Here is a 16,451-nt window from a genome sequence, read left to right as displayed (position 1 = left end):
TGAAGTCCCATGCAGGGCCGGTGGCTCAACAGCACAGCAAGGTTGCCTGCTTAGACTCTGGACACCAGGGAAACACCCCATCTGCAGGAATCTAAGGATAAACTCACCCACTTGTCAGTGCTAGGTTGTACCAGGCTGGTGCTGAGAGCCCTGCATTGCTCTGCAGCACAACCAGGACATCTTCAACCAGTGACAACTCCATCATCAGGTCACCCTCCAGCTCCCTGCTCAGTGTTTGAGCACCCAGACCCAGCCCTGAACTGATCCAACTCTGCAAGTCACGCTGGCACCACAACTCAGGTCTTAGTCACGCATCTTAAATAGTTCCTGTGCCTGGAACAAGCACAGCATTCATCCCTCCTACTTTGTGCAGTTTCATTTAGAGATTATTATACAGCGATAGCAGTGCTTCCTCCGTTGTCAGCATTTGACATTTATCCTATAGCTTATTCTACACCTACATAGCCAGCTAAATGTTCTCAGCTGGCTGCCGCTCTGCTCAGCAACGACTAAAAGTTGTCTTGGCAACTCAGACAATCCTACGCTGCAGTGACACCAACAAGAGTGTCTTAAGAGCCAGCCCCAATGCAAGCATGGCACAAACAGAGAAATCAGAAAACATCCCATCTGCATTATAATTTCCTAGGGATCTTAGTAAGCACCACTAGTACCATGAATATACAATGGTACAGCCGAGACAAACTAAACTTCCTAAACTTGAGACTGTAAAGCTGATTCAGACTGGGGGAAGACCTGAACTGGTTAAAGCACCCAAAGCCTGCCCACAGCATGGGCACACCTGAACAAGCACATGCAGGGACGTAATTGCCAGGGTGACCTTAAAAAGTTGTCTTTTAAGCTGTTACTTTACGAAAACATTCTTCAACAAAGGGCTATTGTCTTATCCTTTGAAAGTCACTTCGAGGAAAACACTAAGTACAACCACCTTCTTCCTAGGAGGAAACATTCCAGTTTAAACACTTTTATTAGTCCTTACTTAGAAGTCTTTTATGGTTTTTAGTCATATATTGACACAGCTGGAGTTTGGTTTCCGGAGTTTCCCCAAGAAAAAAGCTGATTAAAGTCCACCATAACCACAGCTCTCACAGGTCAGAATACCTCTGCTGCAATTCATGTTTTACTACTTCCTTAGAAGTCACCAGAAGAACCCTTTAAAACGTCTTTTTGATATTCTGATTTTTGATTCCCAAACAGAAACCTGCCTCTAACCAGGCAGTCTCCACAGCCACTTTCACCAACTACTAAACCCTGCATTTTTAACCCCACATGCTGTGAATTGCACATGCAACCTGCACTCGTGCCTGCCTGCTAACAGGAGCTGTGTGCCCCATTCACCACACTCCAAACCTCCCCACTCTGCAGCTCTCGTGCTCTGCATCTTATTTTAAAGATGATGAATGGGACATATAAAAATACATAGCTCTGTCTAAAGGCTTAACAATGACAGCACTTATGTAAGCAGGATCAAGGAAAAAAAAAAAAGACAATTTTCAAAATGCAAGAAGGAAACAAATGTTTTATTGCAAAACCTTTCTCCTTCTGACTGCAGTTTTTTAATAATATCTGAGAGGCCAGCAACTTCAAATCAGGATGAAGAGGTAGAAGGCTTCCCTTCACCATCCCTTTTCCTCAAAATTGCATCTTAGGCTACATGCTACTCCAAAAATTAGTAAAAAAGTAAAAATAAATTGACTGATAAAGTGGTCAGCACACATTTGTAAGCAGCAAGTTTTTCCACATGGTCTACCAGAATTTGAAACAAAACAAGTCTGAGAAATGGTAATGTTGGTACTTTCTGTACTTGATAGAAACCTTGGACATTTTTTTTTTTTAACATTAAAAAGCCTAACAAATCTAGAAAAGCTGAAAACCAGTAATTCCTGACACGTGGTAAGACATTTCATTCTCCCTATTCTGGTGTCAGTCCCAAGACACTATAAACTGGATCACTGAGATTAAACTGGGATTAAAAATTAAACCTTGGGGGTCTGTGTGCACGTGCTGATGAATCAATGCTTATGAATGAATGTGAATATACTCCCTGACTTTGGAGCAACAGTAATTCTCAGCAATATAACATGAAAATGAAGAATTTATCAGGGAGCTAAAAACACCCAAGAATTAACTCTGTACAACTTCAGTACTTCTGATCATATTTCCAGCCACAGAAAACTGCACAGATCTTGCCCAGGAGACAACTACTTTTTTAAGAAGTTATTGAAATTCTTCTTTTGCAATCCAAGGGCTATTTAAAGTCCCTACAGGGGGGAGTCAGGGATTTAATTCTCTAAATTATCTTACTCTCTGTTGATAAAAAGAGAGCAAATTAGTGTGTTTTCAGGTGCAACAAAACAAACTGCAAAGGCCTACAATCTCAGGGCTTCCAGCTCCCCAAGCAGGCAAGAGGCTGCACACATTATTCCAGGAGCTCAAGAGGGACACCATAACCTGTTCCACAACACTTCATCCCATTTTCCCACTGCTCTGGTCCCTAGAGCCCTGGTGAAATGCCAGCCTCCTCTGGGAAGGGATCTGTTGGGAAATAACATACTAAAATCATAAAGAAGATATTAAGCATTTCTCCATGGATCAGTACTGATTTCACTACTGTCATTTGCCACAGCTGCCTCCAAGGCTTTTTGGTGACAATTTGGTGTCACCATGAGGGAGATGAATCTCCTCACTCTTGCCACAAGAGTGGCTCCAGTGTAGTAGCAGAGCTGAAAGCCTAAGTCTCAAGTAGAATACATTGACTTCCAGCTCCTCACCGAAATCAACATGTTGATGGGAAATTAGGAGACTGACTACTCGACTGCACGTTAGCTCAAGAGGCTGTTCTATATTTGATCTGCAAGTTTAAAATGGCACGCATTTCCCACAGCTGCAATTCATCAGCACAAACCAGCTGTCATCTCATGCAAAGAAATCACAAGTCTCTAAGGTGAAACAGAAATGCAATTAGTTTGCATTAAGTCCAGCCTGCTAGAAGTGCAGTGTAACATAAATTAGGTGTAATTTGAAACTCTAGGTTTAAGAGATCACTGCAACTGCAGATGAATTCAGGATGTAATTTATTTTCAGAACAATTTTCAGAGATTATTCACATACCCAAACATACCTCATTTTTAAGCTGGAAAAGTAAGACTAAAAAAGTCTTTACGTATCTATTCTTGATTAAAAGCAGTACTTTTTCATACTGTCATCAGGCTCTCTAATTTAGAATGTGCTGAAGATGTCTCCCTTGCTAATTATTCATAAGTTTTGTATTGATCTTTCTACAACATGGTTGTTTCTCTGCTGTGACTGAGGCTACAATGAAAAGCAACAGAGTAAGGAAATAGTTAATACACTGAGTCTTAGGAAACACAAACCCTGTGAAGGACGCAGCCATCACAGCCAAATTCTACCTTCACTGCTATCAAATGTTCCTTACAAGCAGTAATAACAAGGGCTTTTTCAGGAAGTTACATATAGCTGATATTTTTCCAGGTATGTGATTAAATTTAAAACACTTGTATTCAATGTAATTGGGATTAGTTTTCAGTCCTCAGACTGATACAGAGGAAATTCATGCCCAATATTTAGAGAAGATTCAGTATTTTTTCCCAGAGTTTATTTTCCTCTTACTTTTTTTTTTTTTTTTTCCTTTTTGTCCTAGGGTTTCCTTATTTGGCTCAAGCGAAAAATGCATCTTCTTTTTCTTAAAGTGAAAGAAATGAGACAGAATTCAGTAGCTGTCTTCATTTCACTGCTGGTCTCACCACTCCAATTGCTGTCAAGTCTACCAACTAAATTGGTACTTTACGCTGTTCAGCCCCATTGCCTACCAACATCTGGCTCGTGCTCCATTCCCATAAATTCCAGCTAACTACTTGCAGATGAAGAAACATCTTTCCATCCAAGGAAAATTTTAGAAAGCTCAGTGGAATCTCCTGCCAACCACATCGTGTTTTTCAGGCTGTGGAAACCTTGCCTATTTAGTTTTATTTAGAAAGTTAACTAGAATGTTTATGGTAAGTAACGACATTTTAATTACACACAGTGTAACAATGATGAGCATTCACAATCAGACACCCAGTTTAGGTTGTGGGACACTCCAGGAACCTGGCTCCAAGGTTGTGGGCACACCTTAACACATGCTACAGCACAGGCACATGCTCTCCCAGGTCCAGCTCTGTACGTGAGGGTAACTCAGACCCACATGCAAATTGCATGCACTCGTTCCAGTCCAGGAGAAGAGCTAATATCCAACTGACATGCAAAAATTAAGTTTCCAGATACACAAAGGCAGACGTAAGAATGGCATGCTAAGTTTGGATGCATAAATTTCAACCAAGTTTCAGTCACCGAGCAAATCTTCAACACAGCAGTGCCACATTCTAATAGCAAATAAATGTAATTAGTCAAATCTTTGAAGGTATTCCAAGGGTACCATCTTCAATGAAAAGCATGAACTTTTTATTTTGTCTTTTTTCCCATTTATTCCAACATAATGCTTAAATAATTGTTATAAACCCAAACAAAGGAGCAATTGACCCAAGATATTTAAAACTGAAATCCAAATTACACAAACCTCCATTTTGTAACAAGTGTTGATAAATGGGACACTAATATAAAGTTTTTTTAATTATTCTTTAACAATCCATTAGTTTTCAAATAGCACGGCTGTTTAAAGCCACTGCTAAGAGTTCAGGAATATATCACATTCTAATAGCTACTAATGGGAAGAGGGGTCAGAAAACGGAAGGTAACATAGTCACACAACAATAAACAAAATCCCTAACTGCAAAGGACAAATTAGTTTTAGCCCAACTATTCATTCCAGTGCCTTTTTTTTTTTAACTGGAACATATTGGTATATTTTGCAGATGACGCTTTATTAACTTTTTCAGCATATATTGGAAGGTCAGAGACTCTTTATAATACAGCTGCTTAAAATGGAACTCCGATTCAGCCATACCAGCACAAAGACCTCTAGTTTTTAAAGAAAACCCCAGACGTACATGGCATACAAATTCGACACATATTGTACAGGCACAGCAGAAAACCCTTTTAACATTCAATGTCCAGTTTAACAACCACCGCTATTCTTCAAATAACGTTTCCATTACTATTGATCACACTTGCAAAATTCATTCAAACTAGTCCCACTTAAGTCCGGCACTTACCACTACCTAGTCTTAGGAGCAGTACATCCTGGAGCCTCCTGTTCAAGTCTCTGAGCTCTTTCATTTCTGACACGAGTGCCCCATACTCCTTTAGCTTCTTTGCCTGTTGCACAAGCTGTCGCCGCGTTCTCTCAAGCTCCTGCTGAATGTGTCTCATTTCTTCCTGTTGCTGCTGGTAACTCCTCAGCAATTCCTCATAGAGAATCCGAGGAACTACAGCATCGTCCATATTGTTCATGCCTTCTGTAGTCTCCATAAAAGCCTCCTCAGGGCTGGAAGTATTACTGAGACTCATCCCGTTCTGTTTTTCAAGGCGAGCAACAACTGCTTCAATGCTTTTGTGTGTACCTTCACTTTGTTTCCTCCCATCTTGTCTCTGCATGTTGCAATAAAAAAATAAATAAATTAGGGGTGTAGTGAGATGTAATAAAATCAAAATTCTACAGTCTTGGGAAAGGTTAATATTCTTGTTTTCCCAGAAACCAAGACAAAGCCAGTCTGCAAAAATATTTTGCCTAGCAGATTCTTATGGACATAATACACATCATAATTAACATGCAATTGTAACCCAGCTAAATGCAAACAAACTTCTGAGGCAGTTAAAGGCCTTCCTGCATTTGTGCCACACTTACAAACACGGTGTATATAGGCCACTTGATTAATTTATTTTTTAAAGAGTGGATCTAGATCTCTTTCCCTTTAAAGTTTACCCTTAAACATTCAGATTTCTGACAGCAATTGATTTTCTGATAAGCAAGAGAAAGAATCAACTGTGTGCTCCATTTGTCACCTGTGACGACATCAGAGATGAAAGCAGCATAGGCACAAAGCTGTTCTGTGAACTGAGGGCTTGTCCTTCCCACACTTTGGGAGACAAAACTTTCTCTGACTATTCCTGCAGCACGTTCACCCAACTGCCTGATGCAAGTGACTGAGTTAACACTATCAGCAAACACTGAAAGGGATTTGAAAACACTGAAGCTGGAGACAGAATATATCATCCAGCTTCATCTTCCTTATCAACTGATTCCTTCTATATTAGTACTGCATTGCAGAGGCTTCAGGTCCTGAGAACTCTCAGCGGAATTTTACCTTCAGTCATCTGCACAAACCCTGCAAATTAAATCACACCACTTTCCTGGGGCCTGGATAGTGGGATTAATATGTGACAGTACTGGTAAAGTCACTAAGTTTTACTGGCCAAATATCAAAAGCTATTTGAATTTCCAAGCAACTGCAAGGAAAGCAAATGCAGCTCGTAGGTTAGAGATGAGAATCTGACACTACCAAATTCCCATACCACAACATCCATGAGCAGTGTGGTAGAAAACAAAATTATTTGATGTTACCTCTGCTGCATGCATGTTCTAAAGAAAAATTTAAAAAAATAAGAAAAGCTGGCCCACCAAAAAGAAATGTACTAACATCACTCCTGCAGCTGCAAAACACATGAAGCCATAGAGCAATATCTTATTCTGAAGGTTGGCAGACTTTTACAGAAATCATTTGATATCAAAAAGCAAATATATTTCCATAGTGAGTTTCTGGCATATGAACCTAAAAAGGCAACTTGGAGTTACAACAGAGTGATACAGTCCTGTCAATTCTTCTTCTCAGAAGTTGGGCACTCTCAGAGAACCCCTTCCAATTTCAAACAAGCAAAAGTGTCACAAGTGCCACCAAGAACAGCTGCAACAGGTAGGTAAGTAGTGACTTTTTAAGGCATTCTGGGCCAAAGTGGAAGAGCATTGTTCCAACAGTCTCAGACGGCAGTTAAACTGTGCAGACAGTATACACAGGAAAACATTTGATTGCACTTGAATCAGGTTTTGAAAACCTATACCCCACCCCCACACATAATGTGACCCAATTTCACCAAACACAGTGTTTTAAGGGGATTAAAAGCAAGCCTGGAATTCTTAAACTAAGACATTTGTATATGCCCCAAGCACTTACAAAAAAAGATTTATAAAAAGGAAAGGAGAGAAAAAAAAAGAAAACAGAAAGACTTCAGTACCTTACTGTGTCTAAGTTCCACATCTTCTTCCCCATAATCTGTAACCTCCCCAGCTTCTTCTATGTGATTGAGAGAGAGTTTGGGGATTTTAATTTTCTTCTGCATCACACTGTTCTCAAGGTCAGTTTTGTCCTCTAAAATGTATATTAAAAAAAGGATTTTGTTACATTAATTAGTGTTCTTACTTCCAAATACTACACGACTTAATCAAGACCAGTTACAAAAACCCAACGTCCCATACTCCAATCCCCTCATAATGCCATGATCAAATTAGTCCATGGTGTAAGCCCACTGATGCCCACAGCAATTCCAGTTTCAACTGGGGATCAATCTGGCCCAACACAAGAATAAATACTGAAAATGCCAAGCTACATTCAAGTGATCAAAAGTGTCAATGAGTGGCTTGTACTATCATCACCAAAGTAAGAGTTGAAGAAGCTGTAAATAAAACCTCCTGAAAACGATCTGTATTGCTTTAAATTATGTTTACCATCAGTATCTTCATATTCATGATCAATTGCTGCAGTTCAAACTCTGCTTAGGGTTAAAGTGAAAATCAACTTGGTAATTCATCCTATACTCTAACCATCATCTGTCAGCAGCACAGATCTATTTGCACACATGGCAGATTCTGCTGCTCTGCAAAGTGCAGGGCTGGGAAAGGGAATGTTGCTGGAGAGCTTCAAAGTGCATTACACAGAAGTTGCATAAGAACCAAATCTGTAACAAAACTGCTACACAACCCCTAGTTCATTAATTAATAGTATTCATCCTTTTCTTTGAGACACTATTGGCAAAGCCAATAAATATTTATATGAATCTTTGCATCTCATTAAAAAATTGAAGTAAAATATTTTCAAGTCTGTAACATTTTGACGTATCTCAAAATGAGGTATTTAAAAATATTAATTTGAAAATACATTCAAAATATGTTAATATTCCTGAAATGGGAGAGAGGGGACAGAAAACCAAGAGTACAGTCTCCCAAAATGTGCCTGTGATAGGTAAAATTCTTGCAGAACAGACAAGGTCTGCAAAGATTCACCTTTTCCTGACAGTGTCAAGGAGAAATGCATTTAAACTGTCAAGTATTGCCTTCGTACACTGAGAGTTTATGAACAGGAAAACATTTTGAGTCTTCTCATCCACCTGCAAATTGCATTCTGCAAAGTGTCCCATGAATATTTTTGAAAGAGCCAAGGAGGATGGCCCCTGTGAGTGCTTAGTTGCACTGACTTTTGCTTTCTCAAATTAGCATCTCTCCACAGGACCTCCAAAATGGTTTGTGTTGACAGTGTAGGAAAGGGAAACAAAGGTAAATCACTGTTTAATGAGGAGCAAGGCATTCATTAGAAATGAATTACACAGATGAATGCAATTCATTTTGTTACAGATAGAAATGGATCTCTTGTAGGCAAATGGTGATATTACAGCCCAAGGCTATGTAAAAAGAATAGGCAAAGAACATGCAGAATAAGACATTAGACAACCTGAAATGAAACGCAGATGGTAGCAATAAATACTAAGACAGATGCAAAAAGAAACAGATAAACAACAAAAACCAGCTAGGCTTATTTTAGATCATTCTCCATTCCCCAGAGCATCGTGGATGCTTATCCCAGTAAAACAAAAAGGCAATCCAACTGTTTCAGTTTTGAAAAATAAACCTCTGTGTTTTCATTTAACTGGAAAATGTAGGTTCATCAGAAAAGTGAGATAAGCCAATTCTAATGCCAGAGAGATGAGAAGAAAATAAGGGAGCCCTTCCTAAAAAACAAAATAATAAAAACTTCCAGACTAAAGGATAGACTGATGGGTATTGGTATTTTCTTGGAATTTAAGAATAAATGAATCCATATTGAATGGGGCAAAAAATGAAAACCACCGACTTTTTCTGTGTTCACGTATTTTGCGGTATTGGATAGATTGAGGAATCCTTTGCTAAAATATGTTCTCTCAATTGCTTGGAAGAAGAGCAGCACACAGACACTGCAGAGACAGCTTCTCTAGACTGCCAAATCATCTTCCATAGGACATGCAGTGACCTCCTTCTCCATGGAAAGAACTGAGATCAGTTTCTATCCTCTGAAATAACCCTCAGCCTCCCAGCCAGATGGACACAAACCTGACACAGTTAACAAATTTGTCTGCCGACAACTCACTGAGGTCACCAGAAGCCAGAACACCACACAAACTGGGCAGGGACATGAACCATTGTCCCCATGGCCAGGGAAAAGCAACTCTTGAAACCATCATGGAAAGGTTTAGGAAAGAGAGGATTAAGTGCCTGTGAAGACTACAGAAGTCAGCAAACACTTTCCAGTGAATAAACCAACATTAAAACAAAACAATTTGGAAGAACCGTAATATTTATCTTTGATTGTGGCCTTTTATTTTCAAGTCAATTCATAAAGGTTAATAACACATTCTATACACTTCAAAATGAAAAAAAAACCGCTTAGTTTGGGGTCAAAGAAAACAAATGCAAATTATCTGAATTCTTCATTCTCTTCACTCTACCCAATTTCAGTTTTCCCAAAGAATTTATGTTTGCAAAACTTCACCGGTTTTGAAGTTTGTTTATACAACTCCTTACAAATGCTTAGTTTGTACATTGCTGGCATGTAACTACCAACATAGTTCTCTTTCTGTTCTTTTGACTTTTTGGATTTACTGCTTATCTGTAAGTAAAGCAGGAAGCTGAAGAAAGGAACTCTTTTCTCCACACACAAAATCTGAAGAAACAATGGTAAAAATGAGTTGATATAAGTTAAAGCTCAGGAACTTTTAATGTAGTGGGTAAGCAAATAAATGCTTCTCTGCCTTCCAACAATACATATAATATTTTTTTACATATGCCCTGGTCTTTGAAAGCTTATTTATACCTAACACAATCCATTCAGTGTGTTGAATATGAAAAGGTCTTTTGTTCTATTTTTTTGAAATGCATTTCTAACCTCTGTTGTCTTCTGCATTAGCTGCAGATAGAGCCAGAAAAATCTCATTCTGAATTTGAGACTAATGCTGGAGTACTGGCTCTTGTTCTGTAAATATTAATGGAATTTGGGAAGGGGAGGGAGGGAGAGAGTGGAGACATGGGGGAAGGGTAGGAGAACCATGAACATGAATTTACAGCAGTTCTCCTTAGGATCCTCTGTCTGCTGTTGTGGCAGCAAACAAAAGACAGGTACAAAAGAAGAATCCATCAAAAAACAACACACCTGTGATTTTGAGCCAGAAGAAAAACAGGATATGAACCAAATACATGGACAAGCTGAAATTCACTGCCTGAGGCTATAGAAGAGAGAGAAGGGCATCCTAAAAGCATTGTAGCTTAGAGCCTCATTTTTTAATGGCCCAAATCATTTGTCTGGACTTTGTTCCCAGTCATTTAAACCTTGCTAGAAGTTAAATTACACCTTCCCCTAGGTGCTCATGATCAGCTTGTCATAAAGTTGTGTCTGTTGTTTTTCCTAGATATGGAATGAGTGGTTCAGTGCTATCAATTACTGAGAACTAGCACTTAACACACCTAATTAGGTACTTGTAACAAAATATGCAGGGCGGATGCATGATACAAGAATGGATTCCCTCTGTTCTTTAGTAAGGGACATTCTGAAAGACACATGTAAATTAGGAAAAATTGCTTTTGTTCACAGAGAACCTGGTATTCTGTGATTCAAGATAAAGGGTAAAGCATGTTGGAATAAATGTACTCCAAGAAAAGGTCATACTTGGAGAGATCTTGGCAGTCAATTCCTCTCAGTGCTGAAGCACAGGGCTCAAGAGCCAGGGCACATGACAGCATCTCACCCCATCCAGGCTTCTCCCAAAATTAACGGGCAGTCTGAAAAAAGTGAACTGCTGAGGAATTTCAGAGTGCCTGGGAAGGCATGTGGCCTCAGCAGTGCTCAAAGAAAGAGAGGCCAAAAAAGCAACTCTGCATTAGAAAATCTCTATCAACTAGCAAAGGATAAACTGTTCCTGGAATGCTTTGTTCAATGAGGCCCTCATTTCAGCATCAGGATGGATGCATCCAGGCCAAAAGGTAACAACAACTTCAAGCCTAGAGGGGCAGGGAACTGAGGCAGAGAAAGCAACTTTAATACAGCAGGGAGTTGGTTAAATCAGAAAAGTATGTTAGTGCTTTAAAACTGAAAACCCTATTGTGGGATGTTAAATAAAACTATGAAAATCTCCAAGTCTCCTTAAAGCATTCCTTACTTTCTAAATTAGAAATAAGGATTGAACAAACTAATCCCTTCAAAAAAAGGGTTGAAATGCTGATTTTTTTCCATCTTTGGAATAAAAGCTGGAAAAATAAAGGAATAGAGCTCTGCACTCCAAATGGATGAGGGATGGCAGGTCTGGTATCAGTCCAAAGAAGGGGCTTGGCAATGCTATAAATCTTAGAGTAATAAAATGAAAGAACCTTGAACAGAATTCGTCCTTCCCCCAAGCCTTCAAAAAAATTCCACTCCTTGTGAAAAATGATATACTGACAGATGAAAAAACTTACCATCAGCCTTCCCATTTCCAGGCACATGCCCAGCACATATGGACAACACCTGCACAAGATTCCCCACACACTGCTCCACTGAACTGCTTTGCTACTGATTCAGCCAGGTTGCTGCTACAGAGGAGGTAAGATCACCTGCCTTGGCTGGCTGTGCACTGGTTACAGGCCATAAAAAGTAAAAGATGCATAAGAAACACAGCAAAAAAACATAACCAAAGGTATAGGTGGTGCTTTAAAGCAAATACACCAAGCACAACAAGGCATGGATTCCTAAGTGCCACTTACACACAAATAAACAATATTCAGTACTGCTGTGACTGAGAAGGAAAACAGCATGATAGTAATAATAATAATAAAGCCACCTAGCTTATTTGAAGCTGGGGAAAAAGAACCCCTATAAATTACTTTCTTAGCTAATTTAATGCAAACATTAAAGGAGGACTTGAGCAGGAGAAAGAGATGAGACTTCAGAAAATGCAATGATCCTGCAGGCTCAGAAGATATTCAGGATACAAAGGAAAAAGAAATGTGTCTCCTATAAAATATCTCTGAGCTAGGACCACTACCAAAAAAGAAACTGAGAATGACAGTAACAAACACAGGGCAGCAGACAGCAGTAGAAATGCAGAAGTTATTTGAAGAGGACAGGTGCCACCAAAATCAATGCAGCTAAAAAAGGGAGGAGTATGCAAAAATGGGGGACAACCTGGCATGGTCAATTCAGGATTTGAATTTTAAAGTTTACTATATTGTTTTGATTTTTTTTTTTTTTTTTTAAATTTTAGACAAGAGCTTTGTTGGAAGGATGGAGAAAAAGATTCCAGAAATAAACACTGGGCAGAGTGAAAGCACTTCAGAAATATATTTAGTTGGACAGAAAGGTAGAACTGAATGTAAGCAAGAAAGCAGATGAGGAGTACGTAAGAGACAGCAAGAATTTGGTTTGGGAATGACAAGATTTTTCCTCCTTTTGACTCCAAATTCAAGAGAAATGGACAAAAATTGTAGGAAAATATGTTGGGACATCCTAAGCATAAGGTGCAAAAGATTTCTGCTAAGGGTGTCAGAAAGGGAAGCTGACAAAAATGTAAGTGAGAAAAGTTAGCAATGAAAAGGCAGAGCTGAGAGATGCCATCATCTGGGCTTGTATCACTCCCAAAAACTTAAGAACTAAGTAGTTCTGCAGCACTTCACCAGAGAGAGAAAATGACAGCAACACACAAACAAGTGACTGGAAGGATGTCTTTAGAGCATAAAGAAGAGTGAGCAAAGAAGTCAGGGAAGAACAACACATCAAGCAGCACTCTGACAGGCAGGGCTGATAAGCACAGCAAGGTGAAGACATGCACTTGAGGAACTGGCCCGAAAGGCTGCTAAATCTTGTGAAGTGAATTTCAATAAAGTCTAAAGAATAGGAAACAGAGTGAAAATAATTCTTAATCAAACTGGGGAAAGGCAAGATAGAAAGGTCTTAAACCATTGCTTGACAGGTTTAGAGATGATGGGTAAGGAGGATGATGTGCCAGGAGCCTGAACCCAAACTGCTCACTGATGATGGAGAGAAAGCCACACCTGCTCTGTACAAAGACACTAAAGAAGGGAGAAAAAGATTAAGGAGCCAAAATCCTACAGAAGCAGAGCACAGATTATATAAACCTCTTAAGTTCTCTCTGAAGTCCTAGATCAAGACTGGTTCTTGCTCATTAATATTTAATACACAAATACAAGTAAATGCACAGAGCATGGACCTGCTGTTGCTCTCACAAAAACCAAACCAAACCAGAAAAAACCTACCATGCCAGGTACTGAAACAAATAATGTTGCAGTCTCAATGCAGTTTTTCTTCTAGTGGAACAACTGAGATACCCAGTCTAATTCTGGTAGGAGTGAGAGTTATTGATATGGCCACCTATTTGCAGTCAAATTTCTGAAGCACATGAAAAAACTCAAATATTTTGGAACATTCTCCTTTTGCATGTGCTCACTTATCAGCAGATTGTTCAGATCTACAGTCTTGAGTATCAGCCCAGATATGTCAGACCTGTGCTGCCAGAAAAATTTAAATGTATTTTCTTCTTTTATTTCCATTAGTAACACGAAATCTATTTTTCAGTTCAGAAGTGAATACAAAGTCTCATCAGAAATAATTAAGCAAAAGCAACGTGGCTCAAACTAATACAACTAAAAATAGTCATTATTCTTTGTCAGCAAAACTCTCCCTTGCATTTAACTTTTAGTGGTATTAGAACTTGGCTGCAGCAGAAACAGATGGAGCTGGACAATCAAGTTAAGAAAAGACTATGCTGAGAAACAGGAAATCTTGCTCTCCACAAGACTGAGGACAGTTTTAATCCTGAATCTAATATTTACTTAAATACTGACCTTGAATAAGTCAAACTTTTCATCTTACTGTCCCCATCTAGCCCACTAAAGCATTGTTCAGATTTGTTAATATTTGTACAATACTCTGCACATGTCAAACACAAAGGATTACAGCTATTACGGAACAACTCCCTTAATCCTTTCTGAAACAAGCACACTAATACAGTATTACCATTAAATTAAAAAGAAACCCTGAAAACAAGCAGGATGTGAAAATGCCATCCTTTAAATCTTTCCTCTGCACCTACACATGAAACTCAACTACGGGAATTACTTTTCAAAGAAAATTCAAATATTATAAATATTTTACAAAAATTATTTATCACAAAAGCTATGTATTTTTTTCACAAGTTCAAAAGTTCATTTAAAGAGATCATCAGTCTCAATGACAGCTACAATTTGTCAGTCTGGCTGTCCTCACCAGCCCATCTGTGTTAGGCTGGACAATTATGTTAGGACCAAACCCAGGGAAGGTTTCATGATCCCACAGGCCACAAAGCCATGGAGATGCTACCCACAAGCTGTCCAGCAGATAAAGCCTACAGTGAGCACTCCAGGAAGCCTCCACAACTACCTCTGCCCAAGGAAGAAGCTTACTATGGAAATAGTGGGTAGATTTATGCATTTTTGCAGTTTATATACAAAAATTACAATATGGTTCAGCCTCTACTATTTTTAAAGGATTTCTTTAAAAAACGTAAATAATTGACTGACTGGCACTTAGGCAATACATTGGAAAAAAATGTTTTACTGTTAAATTATGAAAAAAAAACCACTTACATATTCTTCCCTTTTCACTCCCCTGCAAATTTTAGCATATTTTAATTAGTGTTAGTTACCATAGCTACCATAACCATACTATCTTTGAAGTCAATTTTATTAAAATCCTGAAGTTCATGTTTTCACTGTACACTAGCTAAGCTTATACAACATTTACAGGCATAACTGGTGTTAAGTGGTGCAACATAGGTACCAAGACCAAGAAAAACAACAATAGTGTAGGTCACCTCTATGTCTTTATGCAATAAATATAAGTGATATCTGACTTAAAAGGTGAAGCAAAAAGCAAATATGACTGAGAAACAAGCAGGTCAGTTGAAAAGGGTTAAAAACAACCAAGAAAATGTATATTCAGAATAAGCAGGGTATTACAGGAAAGAAGGAAATTACATATAGGTGCAAACTCTTCTTTCACAGATAAATTCCAGCTTTTTAAATTAATTTTTACTGGCATTTTAGCCTGCTGATGACATCACCACTCTCATAAGGGTTGCTCCAAACCACTACTTAGAAGCTACAGTTTTAAAAGTTCCAAATTTGTTTTGCTGCTGACATTTAAGCTTTGTGTCAATGTGCCATTCATTGTAAGACTTCAACACTGAACAAACAGAAACAACACCAAAAAGACCCCACAAAAGTATGCTTTTGTGTAAGTCCTTCATACATCAGATATGCTCCCACACTAGAATTCAGAAGAAGGGGAAAAAAACCTCTCCACCCTTCATCTTACATGAGTTAAAAATAAACCAGAAATGGATCAAATACAAAATGAGTGTGAAATTTAGCTTTAAATATATTTTTCATGAATACTGCCACACTTGTGTTCAGGACTATATTTAGGAGTGTGAAGTAGTTAGTTACTCTGTTATACAAAATGATTTGCTGAACCTCTGCCTACAGCCAGCTCTTTTACCTGCTGAAAAGGTAACACAGCAGTAGCATGCCAGCTAAGTATGTGACAAAGTAGGCCATGCACATCAAAAATCACAGTAAAAATGAAAAAAAATTAAAAAATAAAAGTGCTATTGTGAACAAGGTTACTTCAGCACTGCTTAAACTGCTGGACTTAGTTTCTCTCTCAATGACTGGAGTGTGCCCTTGGCATGGCAAGACCTGATCCACAGGCACAGGAGGTGACACCACCGTTAGGGACAGCTGGACTTGCTGCTCAAGGACAGCAACACAAGAACTTATCCACAGGCACTCCCAGACCAGCCCAGGAAAAATCAAACAAATTGAAAAGAGCCTGTGAGGAACCACTACCAGCACTGGGAGGTTTCCCACAGCCTCTTCCAGGCACTTCTTTACTCAGGGCAACACTTGGGATCGCCCAAGACGCAACTGCAGGTGCTTTAATTTTTTGCCTGGTGCCATTTCCCCCAGGTCCCTGTCACACACCATCCAAGCAATGTATCCCGACAGGGGACAGACCTAGAGCTTCCTGAGAATGAAAAGTCAGCTGTCCCTACCACAATGGCTTATTTACCCAACAGACTGCCCTGGGAAAGGAAATGTGACACGTGGAGTATGCAGGAACATGGGATGGAGCATGGGGACAGTGGCC

The 16,451-nt window shown here is 39.1% G+C and overlaps 1 protein-coding gene across 4 annotated transcripts in view; it reads right to left on the bottom strand.

Annotated features, from left to right (window-relative positions):
* The window catches only part of BEND5 (BEN domain containing 5), an 860,026-nt gene that overhangs the window by 318,142 nt on the left and 525,433 nt on the right, over positions 1 to 16,451 (bottom strand). For 2 of the 4 annotated variants that reach the window (XM_085067643.1, XM_085067641.1), the window contains 2 exons: positions 7,207 to 7,340; positions 5,190 to 5,565 (listed from right to left, as the gene is read on the bottom strand). The exons of 1 other annotated variant lie outside the window; for it this stretch is intronic. In XM_085067643.1, the coding sequence (XP_084923769.1) occupies positions 5,190 to 5,565; positions 7,207 to 7,340 (510 nt within the window). The remainder of the gene's footprint in view (positions 1 to 5,189; positions 5,566 to 7,206; positions 7,341 to 16,451) is intronic. One more of the 4 variants, XM_085067642.1, reaches the window with a different exon arrangement.

This window comes from Lichenostomus cassidix, chromosome 8, assembly GCF_008360975.1.
Source record: "Lichenostomus cassidix isolate B80296 chromosome 8, HeHo_3.0, whole genome shotgun sequence".
Lineage (NCBI taxonomy): Eukaryota > Metazoa > Chordata > Aves > Passeriformes > Meliphagidae > Lichenostomus > Lichenostomus cassidix.
The sequence above is the reverse complement of the archived record's forward strand: the minus strand, read 5'-3'. Positions and strand labels throughout refer to the sequence as shown.